At 43.6% G+C, this 17,752-nt stretch overlaps 1 protein-coding gene across 1 annotated transcript in view; it reads right to left on the reverse strand.

The window, feature by feature from the left end:
- Nucleotides 1-17,752, reverse strand: part of MYO3B (myosin IIIB) — a gene marked incomplete at both ends in the record, with an annotated part of 377,682 nt that overhangs the window by 108,532 nt on the left and 251,398 nt on the right. Inside the window, 2 exons of the mRNA XM_080799209.1 lie at nucleotides 6,222-6,318; nucleotides 10,763-10,876. Coding sequence (XP_080655335.1) covers nucleotides 6,222-6,318; nucleotides 10,763-10,876 — 211 coding nt within the window. The remainder of the gene's footprint in view (nucleotides 1-6,221; nucleotides 6,319-10,762; nucleotides 10,877-17,752) is intronic.

Raw genomic sequence — 17,752 nt, forward strand, 5'->3', positions numbered from 1 at the left:
TTCAGGGTCCACATAAGATCCTCTAATGCCTTAGTGCATTGACTTGGCCATAGCGGTAGAAAGTTCGCCGGAGGGCACTAGCCTCCTGAGGGGGTGAAATGGAAGTGGAAGGAAAACCAAGCATGGGGGACTGAAGGGTGGGAGAGGAAAGGTCCTCCTGATATGTAAGAAAAGTTCTGTTTCGTTTCATCTTCTTCGTGATGCCACATATTTCTGCGATGACCCCCTACACAGACTGTGTGTCAAGAGATGTGGCAATCTGTACTTTCACAGCCCACATGAAAATCTGGCCCACAGTCGGCCCTGACTGGGAGGCTGTTCCTCTGGCTCATCGATTCTGAGGTCAGCCCAATTGGCTCCAAGCCCCAGAGCTGCAAGGATGACACACGGGAGAAATATGTGCTCGTTTTCCCCTCTCGCGAGGTGCCAGCTCTGCTTGAGCCTCCTGAGTCATGAAGATTCCCATCACTCTGAGTCTGAATCCTCACTCAAGCGGCCCCCACGAAGCAGCTTCTCCGGAGGTGTGTTACAGGCTGTTGGGCAGAAACACGTGCGCCAGCATTAGCAATCTCCTGCCTCCCTTGTAGGATAGGGGCTTCTTTTTACACTACAACAGGCCGGCTGTGCTAAAGAATGTCCAATAAAAGCCTAGCGAGAGCTTTGCCATATGTGGGCCAAATTAAATTAAGGAGCATAATCCTCACTATTGTACTTATCAGCATTAAAATAGAGGATCACCATCAGGGGAACAAAGCCCCAGGACATAAAAGACTATTTCCTTTCTGTCATTTGCTGTACACAGTTACAGGCTCACAGAGGAAGTGGGGCGGAGGAGCGACACCCCAGCCACTGATTTCTACTTTCAACCTGGAGGTGCCTTCTCCTTAGCCACATTAGCTCCCACCCCACTGTACACAGAGTGGAGGACCTATCTTCTCCACGAGGCTTTGTCCCCAGACTTCAGTGCTGGCATTTTTTCCACGCATCACAGGACGACAGTTTTATGCCAATCAGGGTTTATTCCTTAGCTGGCTGTGATTTACGATTTGTTACAATGACAGTGATAAAGAACACAGAGCAGGAAAAAGCCATGGGCTAAGCATTTGGAGCCTGGAACCTAGACTGGCAGCAGAATGTAACAGTATCTCAAAAGGGTCAGCTCTGGAGTCAGAAGGCCTGCATCCAAATCCCGACTCTGTTACTTGACTAAGCCACGCTGGCAAATTACTTGTTTTTTTTGTTGTTGTTGTTTTTTTATGCTTCCACGAAGGCAACTGATTAACAGAAAACAGTAATTTGAGGAATCCTGTTCATAGACAGCAACCACAGCAACCCTGCTTCCTGCAAGTGTTGTGGGGGGATGGGGTGGGGCGGTGAGATTGACATTCTCAACCCACCTGACCTTCACTCCTGAGCAAGCAAGGGCTCTGAGGGCTGACTGGGCCCTAGGTCCTGGAGTTCGGGTTCTGTTTCCTCCTGTGACCTGGAGTTTGATGTGGAGGGCAGTGATGCCCAGAGATGTGACCCTCTGGGTTACACCCTGGGCAGCCAACATGGCAGCCTAGGGAGAGGACTCATCTGGGTTAGCCTTCACCTTCATCCCACCAGTCACATGGCAGATGGTTTCCTTGTCAGAAAGATCGGTGACATGGACAGAAGTGTCACTGAAGGACGCAAAGATGTGGCAGATACCACACACATTTTCTCTGTTAGCTACCTGAGGTCCAAGGCTGAGGACCTGTTCTTCCTTCTTTTCTTTCCCTTGAAGGGGCCATTTCTGCAGGGCTCCTCCAGACTCCGCCACCAGAGAGCAAATGACTCGTAATAACTTAATGTCAGAAATTACAAAATGTGGACCTCTTTCATCAGGTAGTTACATGAGGATTAAATAAGGTAATACATGTAGAACACTTAGTACAGTGCCCAGGAATTTGTTAATAAGTGTCAAATGTTAGTTGTTTTTAGTGTTGGAGAGAGAAGTTCTGATTTCAAACCCAGACCTGCCATTTATTTTCTGTGTGACACTGGGTGACCCTCCCAATGAGCTGATTAGGGGCAGGAGTAGGTAAATCTGATACATACAACTCAGCACTGGTCTCTGGACCAGCATGTGGGACATACTCATCTTAGCCCTCCGTGTTTGGTTTACTTATCAGTAACATGGAGTCAGTGATACCACCAGAAAGGCAAGAATGAGAATCACATGAGATCACTGTGGGAAAAGATCTGGACTCACAACAAATGTTGAGTGAATCCAAATGATTATGTTGTTTTTATTCCTGGCAATATTTCTTGTCTTGTTTGGGTCTTCCTTATGAACTCCTCCCTCTGATTCTGCCTGCCCTTTATCTTTCCCTGGTACCTATCTGCTCCCTACACTACCCCTCCAGGACTCTTTTGGCATGCTCTCTTACAAAGCTGCAAACGTCCATCCTCACATTCCCAGCTTGCCCTGCAGCTCCCTGGCAGGGCCACCCCTGCAAACTGCCAATCGCTGGCCAGTGAGATGCAAGGGGTGTCCTAGGGACTTCTGGGAAACAGAGACAGACTCCTGAAGAGAGCCCCCTTCCCATCCAGCCCTTCCTTCCTCTTTGGACCTTGCCAGGTGAGGAAGTAATGCTTCGTGCTGCTTCAGCCACCTTGTGACCCTAAGTGGGGGCACTGCTGATGCACTGAAAGTAGCCAAGAGCTGAAGAGGGCCCATGTCTTAAATGACATCCCCGAGCAGCTGAACCAGCACTGGAAGTTTTGTGTTTAGACCTCTGTCCTGAGGGATTCTTAAATATACTGGTTGGAGGGTCTGTTAATTGCTGCTAAGAACATCAACATCGGCATGATTTAGCTTTCTTCTTACTCTGCCCATTCCTTCCCCTGGCATCTCCTTCCCCTTGGCTTCCTTCCTGTCAACCGTTGGATTGATCCACAGGGCATTCAGGTGATCAGCAAGCACAGAGGGCAAAATGAGACTTCTAGCTCCCTGGGGCATGCATGTCCTAGCTGATGAGTTATTTGGTATCCTATTGTTGCTGCCACCACCCAAAGATGGAGCAAGAAGAACATTTCTTTCATAAAAATCTGAGCCTTAAGAGGGGTGTTGGAAGTCAAGTCAACTTGACTGAGTTCCTACTGCACATACTTGAAACAGGGAGAAGTAAGATTCAGTCCTCACCTTTGAGAAGTTGACCTGCTAGCATACAGTCAACCACAACACCAGGCAATTCATGAAAAGCGACAGAGATCGATAAACCAAAGCATGGTCTGTTTATCACCAGAGCCCTGACTGTGAGCTATTACTGCTCACAACGTCCTAAGGAGCTTGTGCGAGAATGTAAATCAACTTATCACCAAGTACATTATTTAGCTGAACCGATATTTTTTACACAGCAAACTTTCTTGATGAGGAAAGCTGTGGGTTGATTTACATTCTGATAAAAGTTCACTATCTTGTCTCGAACCAGGATTTTGAGTAGTTCTGTTAAAATGGACTACAGAGATTCAAGGAGCATTGATGAGCATTGAGGTCATCATGGAGGAAAGGGCTAAGACAATGTATCTTGATGAGATCACTAAGAGCTGAACAGAAAGGCATGAGCAGAGAGAACAGAGGTAGATGCATTGGTCAAACAGTAAGTCTGACCGCACAGGGTGCATATTGGGACAAGTTGGAGGTGAGTCTGGAAGACAAAGTCCAGCAAGACAGAAAGAGGCTGGATACGGCACACTGAGAAGTCTGAACCTCTTTTGGTCTAAAATGGGAAGCCATTAAAGTTCTTTGAAAAGTCAGAATATGCTTAAGGACAATTGATCAGGTGTCAGAAATAAAAGCTGGTCTATAAAGACAAGAAACAAGAGTCAGAGGGGATGAGATAATGGCAGGCCCGGACCAGGGAAGGACTCTAAGAAAATGACTGGTGGTGGGGATGCATGAGAGGCAGGGATCAAAAATGACTGCCAGAAAGAAAAACTGACTGCCAGGTTTCAAACCTAGTCCCCTGAGAGTGTCTGTGCAACTCACCACAGTGGGAGGGTCAGGCACAAAAGGTGCTTTGCTGGGGACTTTTCTGCCAAGGCCCTGGTGTGTAAGTCAGAAACACATGGCTAGCAGGGTTGGGCATGGGAGTAAGGGGTTCAGAACAGAGACCTGAGAACCATGCTCACTGAGCTGAGAGTTGGTATCAGAACATACCAGTAAGAGAGGATATCACCAGGTGAAGAGCAGAGAAGAAAGTCAAGGACCTGGAGAACTGCCTCATTTCAATGGTGGGTGGAGGAGGAGAATGGAGCCAGAGAAGACAGAGACCAGGGTATCCTAGAGGAAGAGTGTGAAGTCCGCAGGTCCACAGACACTCAAGGAAGAGGGCAACCTGAAGCTAGCATGGCCATGGAAGAGATTCTGCTGAGTCTGATGAAGATGAGGTTCTAGCCACTGGGAGCTGAACTTCCCAAGAGCAGTTGTAGAGACATGGGGAGGGCACAGATCAGATTTCAGGATCAAAAGGGAGGGGTAAGTGAGGGAATGAAGTAGATGACCTGGATATCAGTCTAAGACAGTCTGATAGTAAAAGCAAGAGGGAGGCCAGGGCTAAGAGTAGCCTCTTTTGTAGGATGTGGAAAGGGATAAGCAAAAGGGAAAGAGACAGCAGAAAATGAAAGCTGTGGAAGCAAGTGTGTCCTCCAGGGCCTGGAGGACAGGACCACGAATGAAGGCATTAGTTAGTCTGTTCAAGGAAAAGACCTGTAGTCTTTTGACTACAGCAAAGGAAGGAAGAACAGCTGAAGAGAATGAGAGATTCTGAGATTCAGGAAACCAAGTTGAAGTTGCTCACAGCACAACCCTGATACTGTGCAAAGTCAGCCACCAGCTGAGGTTGACGGGGGTCAGGCTTGGGCTGGAGCCAGAGCCATTTACCAAACTGGGTCACTGAGTCGTCCAAGGTCAAAGCGCTGGAAAATGGCACTAGGACCAGAACCCAAGTCTTCCACCTGCCAAGTTCAGTGGTCTTCCTGCTGCATCAGAATTTCTAAACTTTGTTATTCTAGTATGAGGTGACAGGCCTATAATATTTCCTCAAGTGCCCTTGAATGAGCTGTTTTATTGGGAAAGTAGTCTACTTTATAAGCAGTCCAACAACAGTTTGAGACCACTAGAGAAGTACTGATAATGTAATTCATCAAGTCTCAAAAATATTAATAAGAAATCTCAAAAAACTAAGAAATATTTTTTAAAATTACATATCAAAACCACTTCTTTTTCCAAGTGAAAAGATGCACAGAAGTTTCTAATGATCTGCTTCTTTCTCCAAATCCTGGCATAAATTTTTAATGAACAAGTCCCTTCAACTGATTTAGAGGAAAATATGAAAGGCAAGCTTCATCCTAGTTAGACCTTCCCTTTGCCACAGTCTGCTCTTTCCTGTACTTGCATCCTCTTCCTGGTGACATGTATGACAGAACCTAAAAACATCTTCTGGGAAAAGGTAGGTTATGGAGATATCCCTGAAGAACTGGAAGCCTGAGAGTTCCTTAAGTCTCCCATGCTTGATGTCCTGGCCTGGCCTGGGCTGACTTAAAGTGACCTGAGCCTACATTTAGCCACGGACATTGTCCTCTGCAGACCCGAGCAGCTCCTGTGTACCATGAAGAAGGGCTATAATGCTCCACTTATTTTGAGTTATATTTAACTAGAAACTGTGGGTAAATGGGCAATTATACTCCCTTTTTGCTTTATCTTAAACCCAAGGTTTTCCCACCTTGGACTACTTTGGGCTGGACAATTCTTAGTTGTGAGGGGGCTGTGGTGTGCAGGGTGGGATGTTCAGCAGTACCTCTGGCCTCTGCTCACCAGATGACATCAGCACAACTCCTCCCCCTGAGGCTGTGACAACAAAAATCTCTTCAGACACTGCCAAATGTCCCAGAGGAAAGAGGGGCAAAACTGTCCCCAATTGAGAAAAATCACTTTAACTGAATGAGGCCAAGTACCTGCTTTACTATGAAGAGAACCCAAAAAGCAGGATTGTGTCCAGGTTGCCCTGCAGAATAAAGACTTTTTGCCCACAGAGGAATGACCTCTGACCTGGGAGAATCTGATAAAAAATACTTTTTGGCTCTACTCTCTCCAACTCTTCAATATAACACATTGTCAGAAATACTTCTGTTTCAGTGTCCTTGGGCACCGAGCACCTGAGTGTAAGACTGAGAACAGTATGGATATGACTCACCGATTTTTCTCAGTGACAACAGGAGAGTTGCTTGAAGTCTCTGCATGGCCACTGTTGAATTCTGTTTGTGGACTTCTTTTACGATCTATGGGAGCCCCTCAGAATGGGCAGAAAACAAACAAGAAAACAGACAAAAAACTTAGAGATCTATGGCTAGGTTCAGAGGCAGGGTTAGGCTTCAGCACCTATCCATACTCCGCAGCACCTCTCTCCCTGCCTTCTTGCTATTCTACAGCCTTTGTCTACGACTTTGTCTACGACACATCATCAAGACTGACCTGCTCTGTGATCCCAGCCAGCAAACTCGGTAAAATAATTCACAGGTACGGGAAAACAAGCTACCTTTCTCAAAGAGATAGAGATGGTGGACAGAGATTAGAAGCCCCCAGGAGAGCTCAACTGCCACGGTGGTGTGTAGGAGTTGGAATGGCAGTGGGCTAGACAGCAGGCCAGTTTCCAGTTCCAGCTGGGCAGGGCGGGGCTGGTGCTGATGCAGAATGTACATCGGGGAATGGACTGTCCCAATGTGCATAGGACAGACTGTAACTAGGGAATCACTTCTGGAGTCATCCATTTCAACACTGTGAAGGAGGGCAATTCACTGATAAGTTTCTCAAGAGTGGGAGTAACAAATACAGTTTCTCTTTTCTGTGACCATGGGTGCCTAGCCATATCTAATCAATCATGCCCCTCTTTTCCACTAAATCTTAATTCAGGTTCAAGTTCCTTTTTTTTTTTTTTTTTAAGATTTATTTATTTATTTGACAGAGAGAGAGAGCACGTGCACGTAAGTAGGGGGAATGGCAGGCAGAGGGGAGGGAAAATCAGGCTCCCCACTGAGCAGAGACCTGGATCAGGACCCCAGATCATGACCTTAGCTGAAGACAGACACTTAGCCGACTGAGCCACCCGGGTGCCCCTCAAGTTCCTTCTTAACATGCTTTACATCAGAAGTTCCCCTGGTGCAGGTGCCACATGGTCATGACTCCATGAGGACAACACAGGAAGCATCAACATCACTTAGAAACTTGTTAGAAATGCACATTCTTGGGCCCCACCCAAGACCTAGTGAATTAAAATGTCCAGTTGTGGGAGCTGGCAACCTGTTTTTAATAGGCCCTCAAGGTGATCTGGATCCACGCTGAGTTTGACAGACACTGCTCCAGATCAATGATTCTTAATCTGGGCTGTATATTCAAATCACCTGGGAAGATTTTAAATATGCCTAAACACAGCTCCTAGAGATTCTGAAATTGTCCTGGGGTAGGATGGCGTTAATTTTAAGAAGCTCTCCGGATGATTTTACCGTTTTGCCAGGGCTGAGAATTAGTTTCACATAGTCACTACTAATCAGTTGGGATAGGGGAGAGAGTGCATCTATTTGTTATCCTTATTTCAGGTCATCTAAAAGCAGCCAAACCAAATATAAACATGAAGATATCTGTAAACTTGGCAACTGTGACATACTACAGAAGATGCATAAAATGTATAAGGTTGGGGGTGCCTGGGTGGTGCAGTTGGTTAAGCATTCAACTCTTGGTTTTGGCTCAGGTCATGATCTCAGGGTTGTGAGATGGAGCCCCACCTCGAGCTCTGTGCTCAGTGGGGAGTCTGTTTAAGACTCTTCTCTCCTCTTCCCTCTACTCTTCCCCTCCCCCATCCTGGGGCTCTTTCTCTCTCTCTCTCTCTAATAAATAAATCTTTAAAAAAGTTATAAGGTTGAAGTTATGATGATTGAACATATAGCATGACAAAGTGTACAGAAAAAGAAATATAGAAATCAATTGTTTTAAGTTGTCTATTCTGGAAAGGGTAAGCTCTGATTCTGTGTTATTAGTTTGGTTCCTTAGACACAAATATCTCATGTGTAAAAGAAATGTAATTCTTCGAGCTATCAGTGATAGATAAGACCATCTGCTCTTGTTATTATTATTGCTATAAACACCAAAAGAATAAAGATAAAATTTTAAGTGGAACATTATTATATGTTTATTATTACACAAAAAACATTACGACCAAACAGTGAAACAACAATGTTGAAAGAAGCAGCAAAAGAAATCAAGAAAAAAAGCTGCAGCCTTCCAGAATTTCATTAACTGATTCCCTTCCTTCCCTTCCCTGCCATCCCTTGACTGACCAACTCCTCAAGTGAGAGGATCAGGCAGGTTTCCCCCTCCTGGAGATTCTAAAACACTGTTTGGCCTAAGCTCACTTGTAATACTGTGACAAGCAACATACAAGCAAGAACTGCCTTTAAAAGGAGAAAGAGGAGCCTACTTCAGGGGCACAAATAACTCTGCTTCCTTATTAAGAAGGAACGTTGGCAGGAATAATCTTTATCCCTGTGCTCTGGCCCAATTTGGCAGAACCAATAGCTACCACACACTGATCAAAGCCCAAATGGTGTCACCCAGGTGGAAAGCTGAGATTGCTGTTGTCTCCACCTATCTGAGATCTTCGGAATAAAGAAAAGCAGTAACAGCCTAACAGTAATTCAGAGAGGAAAGAGCAAAGCCAGAAAAGATCACCAAGCCCCTTTTGGTTTGGGACTCTCAAGAGAAAGGTGCTACGTCCACCTCCAGAGAAGAAGCTTCACCATCTTTCCTTGGAACTTAGCAAATGTTCCCAGTTACTTTGTCTGGGTTTCCAATAAAAACCCACAGAATTTCTGTTCATGTAATTGAAAGGAAAACTTACTCCATGTTTCTTATTCATTTACACTTCAGTCATCAAAATATTGATTTTTAGGAGTTATTTGAAGTATAAAAATCAAACAGAAAACTTTCAGAATATTCTTAATAAAGCTTAGATGAAGTCTGTTCCTCCATCCCCCAGCTTTGCCTGAAGAGCAGGGAGAAGGATTTGAGTCAGAGTAAAAACATAAACTTAAATAAGAAGGAGGCCAAACTATTGAGTTGAAAGCAAAACCCAAAATTGTGAAATATTTTTAAGTATGTCCTGGTGACAGTTGGAATCATCTGGCATCTCTTTGGTAAATTAATTACTGAACCAGGAGATTGGAGAAACGAAGATATAGAGAGAACCAGAAAGGTAAAATAGGGTGGTCACTCAAAGTGAAGAGAGTAAGTGAAGGAATAAGAGCAGTGACATGGCGGAAAAATTCAATGATGAGCTTGCGTAGCTGACCTGAGGTGCATACAGGTGGGATAACAGAGGCTTCTCCGGATGGGGTCTCTTTTCCTCAGAGGAGCATCCCTAAGTGTTTCGGTTCAATGAAATGAATAGTTTGGGGAGGGACTTCTCTGAAGGACTTGAATCCTTCCAAAGTTGGATTGAACTCAATGAGCCATTCATATTTCCCAGGAAAGTCAAGCCAATTCTCCACTGGACCATTTTGGAATAAGATGGAAAGGCATTTGGCTGAAAACATGGGAGCAGGCAGTGTAAACTCAAATGGCTTTGGGGCCTCCCAGGTAACATAAATGTGTGCACTGTCAGGCAAAGAGGATGGGAAGTGGTGGGGTCTGAGTGAACCAGAGAATGTACACCCCACATGGAGACATTTGGGTTCAAAGTTTTGTTAAACTGTGTCTGGCCAAACAAAACACACCTCCATGGTGATTACAGCTGGAAGACCTCCTATTTGTGACTTCTACTAAATAGAAAGTGTCAAGGCCATGAGTTAGTAACAGCTAGGCATCCTGTTTCTGAAAATGGAAAGTGTGTCGTTGTCTCCATCCCCAATCTCCTCGAATTCAGGAAACCCTGCTGCTCCCTGGGCTCCCCCTCTTACCACTCCATAACTTCCCTGCTCCAAGATAAAGTCCCAGTTCTGTATTTCCTAAACAGAGGCTAGGTGGCAGATTCCAAAGGAGTGGGAAGTGTGCAGAAATTCTTCACTGGGCCTGGCAGATAAACTGCAAACTCTACTGTAAAATTCAGAGCAACTCATCTTTATGTTTCAGAAAATGCTGGCATTAGCATTAAAGGCCATATTTTCAAAAATCACAGCTTCTTTCAGCAGAAGTCCAAAAACTTCAAACTGCAAAAAGGAAAGATTCTGGTATTTTTAAAATGTTTTTTAAAAACTAGTTTAGTCCATCAAATGCTCTAATGGAGGGAGGCTTAGACCAGGTACTCAAGTTTTAATTTCTTGTCCATGGTGCTCCTCCCCACCATAAATGTTCTGCATTTATAGTTTGAGATCCATGTATCAATGTGATGGTCATAGAAAGACCTTCTTGAGAAGCGGAACCAAGGTAGATCAGACAGAAATGTGTCCACGTCCACTCCAAGAGGGGGAGTTGAGGAGAGGCAATAGGTAAGGAGAGCCACAACTAGACCAGTTTCCCCAGGAAACAGGTCAGTGGGCAGAGGGGGAAGCTGCAGGGAAGCTGAGATTATCTCTGTCTACTCTTTCCCTTTTGTGACATCACCTGTTGGGATCCTCTATAAGGCTGCCCCTGAATTTAACCAGCTGTCTCCTATAGAAAAACAGAGTGTCCATATCAGGTGGTCATTTCCATCTCTGGAACCTTCTCTGGAATGTCTCTAAATACAAGACACCCATCCCCAAACACTAATGACCTCACCTGTGTGGTCCCTAGGTTCACTGTGGTCTTGATCCTGGGCACCTCCCTTGCTTTCCCCTGTGACAGTGGGCTGCAGATCACTGCTTTGGTCTGAAGGGTGCCCTGTGGAATGAAACAAAGGAGGAACTTATCAAGCTTATGCTCCCACACCTGGATTCACTACCGAAGTGCGTGACACAGTGTGGCTAGGGAAACCCACGCTTGTCTCACGGTCCTAGGCGCCAACACGATAAACCTCACCAACAGATCTGTGGCTTATTTTTAAGATTTAATACAGTGTGGCTGGAGAGGGCCTAATTGTAGAAAATAGGGGAAGTGGAAACTGTCCTGACTGGACTCCCTACTAGTTTGGTGACTTGATAATTTGGATAAGCTCTGTCTCAATGATGTGTTAGTCAAACAGGGAGCCTAAGTGTACCAGGACAGGGCTTCTGGTTGCACAACTGTATGGTTTTCCTATTTCCTTTTCAGTTATACCACCAGGGAAGTAAAGGAGGGATAAGGTCTACTCCTTTCTTCCACATCTCTGCCCCTTACTCATGTCTGTCCTTTCCTTTCATCCTGTAGTCCTGTTCACTGATGGTTGTGGGTCAACAACCAATAACGCTGTCATGGGAAAGATCGACTGCACATTCCACTAGGTTGAGGACTCTCACAATCGCAGCTTTTCATTGTCCAGTCAGTTTAGCTCATATTGATAAATACCTAAATACTTCTCTACCAAAACAGCTCATGACTTGAGTGGAAAAATACTGAAGGGTCTGTCCTGGCAGTCACGTCTCTTCTTCCACTCTCCATGACCTTCAAGGGCATGATGGGTTGAAGATGTTCAGATACCTGAGGTAGCCTCAGACTACCTCAGGTATCTGAAGAGGGCTGGTTCTTTCCAGTTGGATCCCTTGGCTCTAGAAGAAACCACACTGGTAGCAGGGCCCCTAATCCCTGCAGAGGAGATATGCTGCAGGCTTTGCCCTGAGGCAGCCCCATCTCCTTTTCCTCTGACCTGTGATATAAATCTTGTTCTCTCTCATCCCTCACCTTCTTTCTGACTCTGGCTGTTTCAAATTTGCTGGTAGTACTTCCAGATATACCATATTAGAATATTTGGGACCTCTGACCTTTTTCTGTTTTTATTTCTTTAGATGGGATTTCTTTGGATGGGTTTTTAATTTTTTTTCCATCCTGTCCTTCTCTCTCCTTCTGAATGACTCTCCTACCTCAAATATCACCTTCCCACACCCAGCCTGACAGCACCATGTCTCTCCAGTCCCTTGAGGTGGGCCAGCAAACCCATTAAGCAATGCCAGCTGCCTCAGACTATACTTAAAAAGATACCGTCCCTACTCTCATGGAGCTTACATACTAATACAGGGAGTAAGAATAAAAAGAGATAACAGATGTAAAAACACCCTAAAACTTTTAAGAGGGTGAGCTGGGTAGACTAGAGTCCCCTCAATATTCCTATCTATCTAGAACCTCAGAATGTGACCTTACTTGGAAATAAGATCTTTGTAGACGTAATTAGTTTAAGATGAGGTCACACTGGAATAAGGTGGGTCTTAAGTTCGAGGATTAGTATCCTTATAAGAAGGCCATGTGAAGACACAGACACAGGCAGAATGCAGTGATAATGAAAGCTAAGGATTGAGTGATGGGTCTACAAGCCAAGGAATGCCAAACATTGTCAGGAACTACCGAAAGCTAGGAGAGAGGTATGGAAAGAATTCTCCCTCAGAGCGTCCAACAGAAACCAAACTTGGTGATTTTGGACTTCCAGCCTCCTGAACTGTGAGAGAATAAGTTTCTTTTGTTTTATTCTACAAAGTTGGGGTAATTTGTTATGGCAGCCCTAGGAAACTGACACGAAGAGGTAAAGCTGACAGATGTTAAGAAAAAAGAAACAGAAGAAAAAGATTAGGTACATGTATTCAGCTTGATTTTGTTGGGGGGGTAGGGGAATGTTAAGAACAGGAGTTAGGGAAATGTCCCATTATTTTCATTTAACAAACACAGATGTATGGGTTATTATGTTCCATGCAGTATTCTAAGCCCTTTACAAAAATTAACTCATTAATCCTCATAGTAACTCTAAAAGGTAGAGGCCACTATTTTCCCTATTTTACAGTTAAGGAAACTGAGGCCCAGAGCAGTTAAATGACTTGCCAAGAGTCACTCACAGCTAGAGTGGCAGAGCCAGTGTTCAAATCCAAGCAGTTTTGCCCTAAAGCCTGAATTCCTAAATATTACATGGTACAGCCCCATTTATGTAGACATTTTAAAAATCATTAAACTCTGCTCTTATTTTTTCCTTTATAAGTGGCGTTAAGAATTCAGACTTTCTTTCTGTGCTTGGGCCTCTAAGGTCCCACAGATCAGGTGCTATGGGAGGAGGCTCTGGGCTGGACTGGCATTTGATGACCCGCTTGGAGGACAGACCCAGAGGCAAGGTTTCCAGCAAGGGCACTGTCTAGGTAGATTTCTTGGTTGGAGATCTAGGCTGGATAACTTTTCTGGCCTCATAATGGGTCTGGCAAACAGTGCCTACTATATCTGGCAGAGGAGGCGCATACAGATGAGGCACAAAAGCCCAACCTTCCCCTCCTCACCACTGCTGGCCAATTGCAGCAGGAGCCCGTGTCATTTCTGGCTGGAGTGACAGCTGGTCAACAGCCATCTTATCAGAACAGAAAGAGGCCAACTTGTGGGAGGTCTGACAGGCAAATGCCACCAAAAGCAGCACTGAGAAAGTAAAATTATTTTTTTAAAGAACAGAATCTCATTGACAGATTTTTTTTTTTCAAGAGTCACATCAGAAACCCTGGTCTCAACATAAAACAATTCTGGTAATTCCAGGCCTACAAGAACATTCTCCACTTTGATTCTCCCGTGCTTAATGCCAGTCATTATCCTGGTCAAACTTTGACGGAGTTCAAAGAAAGTCTTGCCTGGTAATTGTTTTCTCTAACTTGGGAACTAAGGAGGAAGGTCTTCCCTTATCCTAGAGATCAGTTTCTTGTCTTCTCTGGAACATCACTGTTTGGGGAATTCCCCTTGCCTTCAAGCACCCAGGGATTGTCACTGTTCTCTTCCAACTCCCAGCAGCCTTGGGTGTATTTACTTCTTATAATTTATGCCCCGCCTGCTTCCGAGAAGGACCAGAGCAAGCCTCATAGATTGTTTGTTTCTTGTGCTTGTGTTAGTTGCCTCTAGCTTAGCATTCCTCTTAAGCCTGGGGCAGATGTGTCCGTCCTGGTTCCATTTGAGACTGTTTCTCCCACCTCCTTTCTAAAAGATTTTATTTTTAAGTGCAGTTTTAGATTCTCAGCAAAACTGAGAGGGAGTTACAGAGATTTCCTATATATTCCCTGCTCCCGCATATGCAGACGCTCCCAACACCTCCCACCAGAGCCGCATATTTGCTACAATCGATGCACCTACACTGACACTTCTTAATTACCCAAAACCTGTAATTTACATTATGGTTCACTCTTGATGTCGTACATGACATGGGTCTGGACAGATTATAATGACATATATCCATCATCCTGGTGTCATACAGTAATTTCACTGCTGTAAAAAATCCTCTGGGCTCTGCCTACTAACCCCCTCCCACATCGTGGCGACCATTGATCTCTGTACAGTCTCCACAGTTTTGCTTTTCCTAGAATGTCACATAGTTGGAATCATGCAGTACGTGGTCTCTTCAGACTGGCTCTCTCCTCGTAAGATGCATTTATGTTTCCTGCATGCCTTTTCATGGCTTGAAAGCTCATTTCTTTTTAGCACTGAATACTATTCCATTGTCTGGATGTACTACAGTTTATTTATCCATTTACCTACTGAGCACATTCCGGTCACTTCCAAGTTCTAGCAATTATGAATAAAGCTAGCTTACACATGTGTGTGCAGGTTTTTGTGTGGATATAAGTTTTCAACTCCTCTGGATAAATACCAAAGAGCGTGAAGACTGGATCATATGGTAAGAGTATGTTTCGTTTTGTAAGAAACTGCCACACTGTCTTCCAAAGTAGCACCACCATTCAATATTCTCATCAGTGACGAATGAGGTTCCTGCTGTTCCATGACCTCACCGGCATTTGATGCTGTCAGTGTTACAGATTTTGGCCCTTCTAATAGGTGTGTAACAGTATATTGTTGTTTTAGTTTACATTTACCTGCTGACATGATGTGGAGCATCAGACTGTCCCCTCTCGATGGGGAAAAAATAAATTTTATGTTGCTTTTGTGACCACCCCAAAAGCATTTAGCAGAGTGTTCTGCACAGAGAGGATGTTCAGAGAATGTCTGGGGGAAGGACACCAGATCAAGAGTTAGGCAGTCTGTACTGCAGGGAGGTTTCTCAGTCACCATCTGTAAAATGGGGTTAGATTCCCAATCTACTTCTCAGGGTTACTGAGATAATTACAAAAATAAGGTTCCTATAAACTAGGAATTGCTATGCAAAAATATAGCATGTTAGGAAAATAAGTATTTCTGCTTGTTAATCAAGAAGGAAAAAACTCCCACCTCTATGATCATTCCAGCTTATACAGTTCTGGTTTCCCATAAATCAAAGTTATTTACTTTCCTATAAATCTTTCCTAAAAAGATAAAGTTCTAGATGTCTATAGCAGCTTTCTTCATAGTCACCCAGAACTAGAAACAAAGGTCATTCAGCTAGTAATTGGCAAAACTGTGGTATACCCATACTCTAGAAACCTGCTCAGCAACGAAAAAGAACAAATTACTCTTAAATGCATCAACACTGATGAATCATAAAAGTATTATACCAAGTGAAAGAAGCCCGATGCAGTTTACATACTGTATTACTCTATTTCTATGACATTTTGGGAAAGGCATAATTATAGGGACAGAAAATCCATTAGTGGTCCCCGGGAGCTAAGGGTGGGGGGAGATGGTCAGAGAATGGGCGGGAGAGAGCTTTTTGGAAATTTTCTTTTTTCTTGATTGTGAAGGGGATTACCTGACCGTGTTCAACCAATTTTATCAAACCGTTTGAGTTTTACTGTATATAAATTATACCTCAATAAATATGACTTTTTAAAAATCACCAGAACATAAAAAAATTAAAAGATAAAGTCTCCTCAAACTGACTGTTCCCAGAAAGCAGGATCCAATCATTTCTAACCCACGAGGAGGGAGAGACTTGCTGTTGAAGAGGGACCCTTCACAGCCATTTGTATCATTGACCATAGCTGGTTTTGACACTAAGTACTTGGCTCGAAGTCTATGAAATTAGCAGGCTCTGGTTGCTTGTACCTCTCAACCGTCACAACTTTATTGACGAGAATGGCTACCAGCTGTCACCTCTGCCTCCACCTCTGTGCTTGGTGATTTAGACTTCATGGCCACAGCAAATCAAGCCATGATCCTGCTATGGCTCTTCGTGTTGGGGTTTGAACTCCTAGCCAAATGGCTGTCGCTCAGCTGTTAGGCTGCCAATCACCCGTCACTGTGGGTTAAGCATGATATGCACACTGAGATCTTCCAACTCCTTAGACATCTGAAAAGCAACTTGCTTTCCACACCAACAGGCAGCAAATCTGGGTGATATTTAACTCCTGGATTTTAGAATTTCTGACTTTATGGAAGGGGGTGATGGGGGGACTTGCTATTTTACATTACAAGTTGCAGAAGGGCCTCAAACCAGTGAATGGGAAAAATGATGTCATTGGCATACCACCTAAATCTTAACACATTTGAGGCCAGTGAAAAATTTATCTACATAAATGAATCAAGCTCTTGGCACGATGGAGCACAGTTCTTTACAAAAACAAAAACAAAACCATCTCAAATCTTTCATATGATACTACTGTATTTTAATTTTCCCCTGTTAGATAAGCAAGACTTAAGATTCAGAAAATTCTCTTTTATAAAGGCTTTATTGTAACTGCATTTAAGATTTGACAGGTACTACTTTTTTTCTCCAAAAGTAAGAGAAATGGTTTCATCTGTTTGAAGTTATATTATTATTATGCTCATCCCTGAAGAGTACTATACAGACAGATTTATTTCCCAGTGAAGTTCATATTTAGGAAGGGGGTGCAGAGAAGGAACTAACATTTACTGACTATCTACCACAGGACAGGTACCATGGGAGATGCTTTGCATGTATTTTCTGTAATCACCTTCACAATGGTCCTGAGAACTAGGCCTTCAGGAGTTCCATTTTATAGGTGAGGAAACTAAAACTCAAAAGTTAAGTAATTTTCCCTCAAACCGTATGACAAATTATGGCACAGCAGAGATTTCAAGTTGATTGCTTTTTGTTTGTTGTTCTTTCCTTTTTCTTAAAATTTAACTATAGTTGACACACATTACATAAGTTTCAGATGTACAACACAGTGATTCAACATCTCTGTACATTACGCTATACTCACTACAAGTGTAGCTGCCATCTGTTACCATACAAGGCTATTACAATACCACTGACTATATGCCCTGTGCTGTACCTTTTATTCTCCTGACTTACTCATTCCATAACTGAAGCCTATATCTCCCACTCCCATTCAGCCATTTTGTTCATCTTCCTGCCCCGTTTTGCTCTGGCAACCATCAGTTTGTTCTCTGTATTTATACATTTGATTCTACTTTTTGTTTATTCATTTGTTTTGTTTTTTTAGATTCCACATATAAGTGAAATTATATGGCCTTTGTCTTTCTCAGTCTGACTTGTTTCACTTAGTGTAATGACCTCTAGGTCTATCCATGTTGTTGCAAATGGCAGAAATCTCATCCTTCTTTATGGCTATATGATATCCCATTGTGTATGTGAACTGCTTCTTCTTTAACCGATCATCTATCAAGGGACACTTGGGTTGCTTCCATATCTTGACTATTGAAAAATAATCTTGCAATAAACACAGGGGTGCATATATCTTTTTGAGTTTGAAGAAAATGAAAACATTTTCTTCAGGGAAATACCCAATAGTGGAGTTATTGGATCATATGGTATTT

Source organism: Martes martes (assembly GCF_963455335.1).
Source record: "Martes martes genome assembly, chromosome: 3".
NCBI classification, from domain to species: domain Eukaryota; kingdom Metazoa; phylum Chordata; class Mammalia; order Carnivora; family Mustelidae; genus Martes; species Martes martes.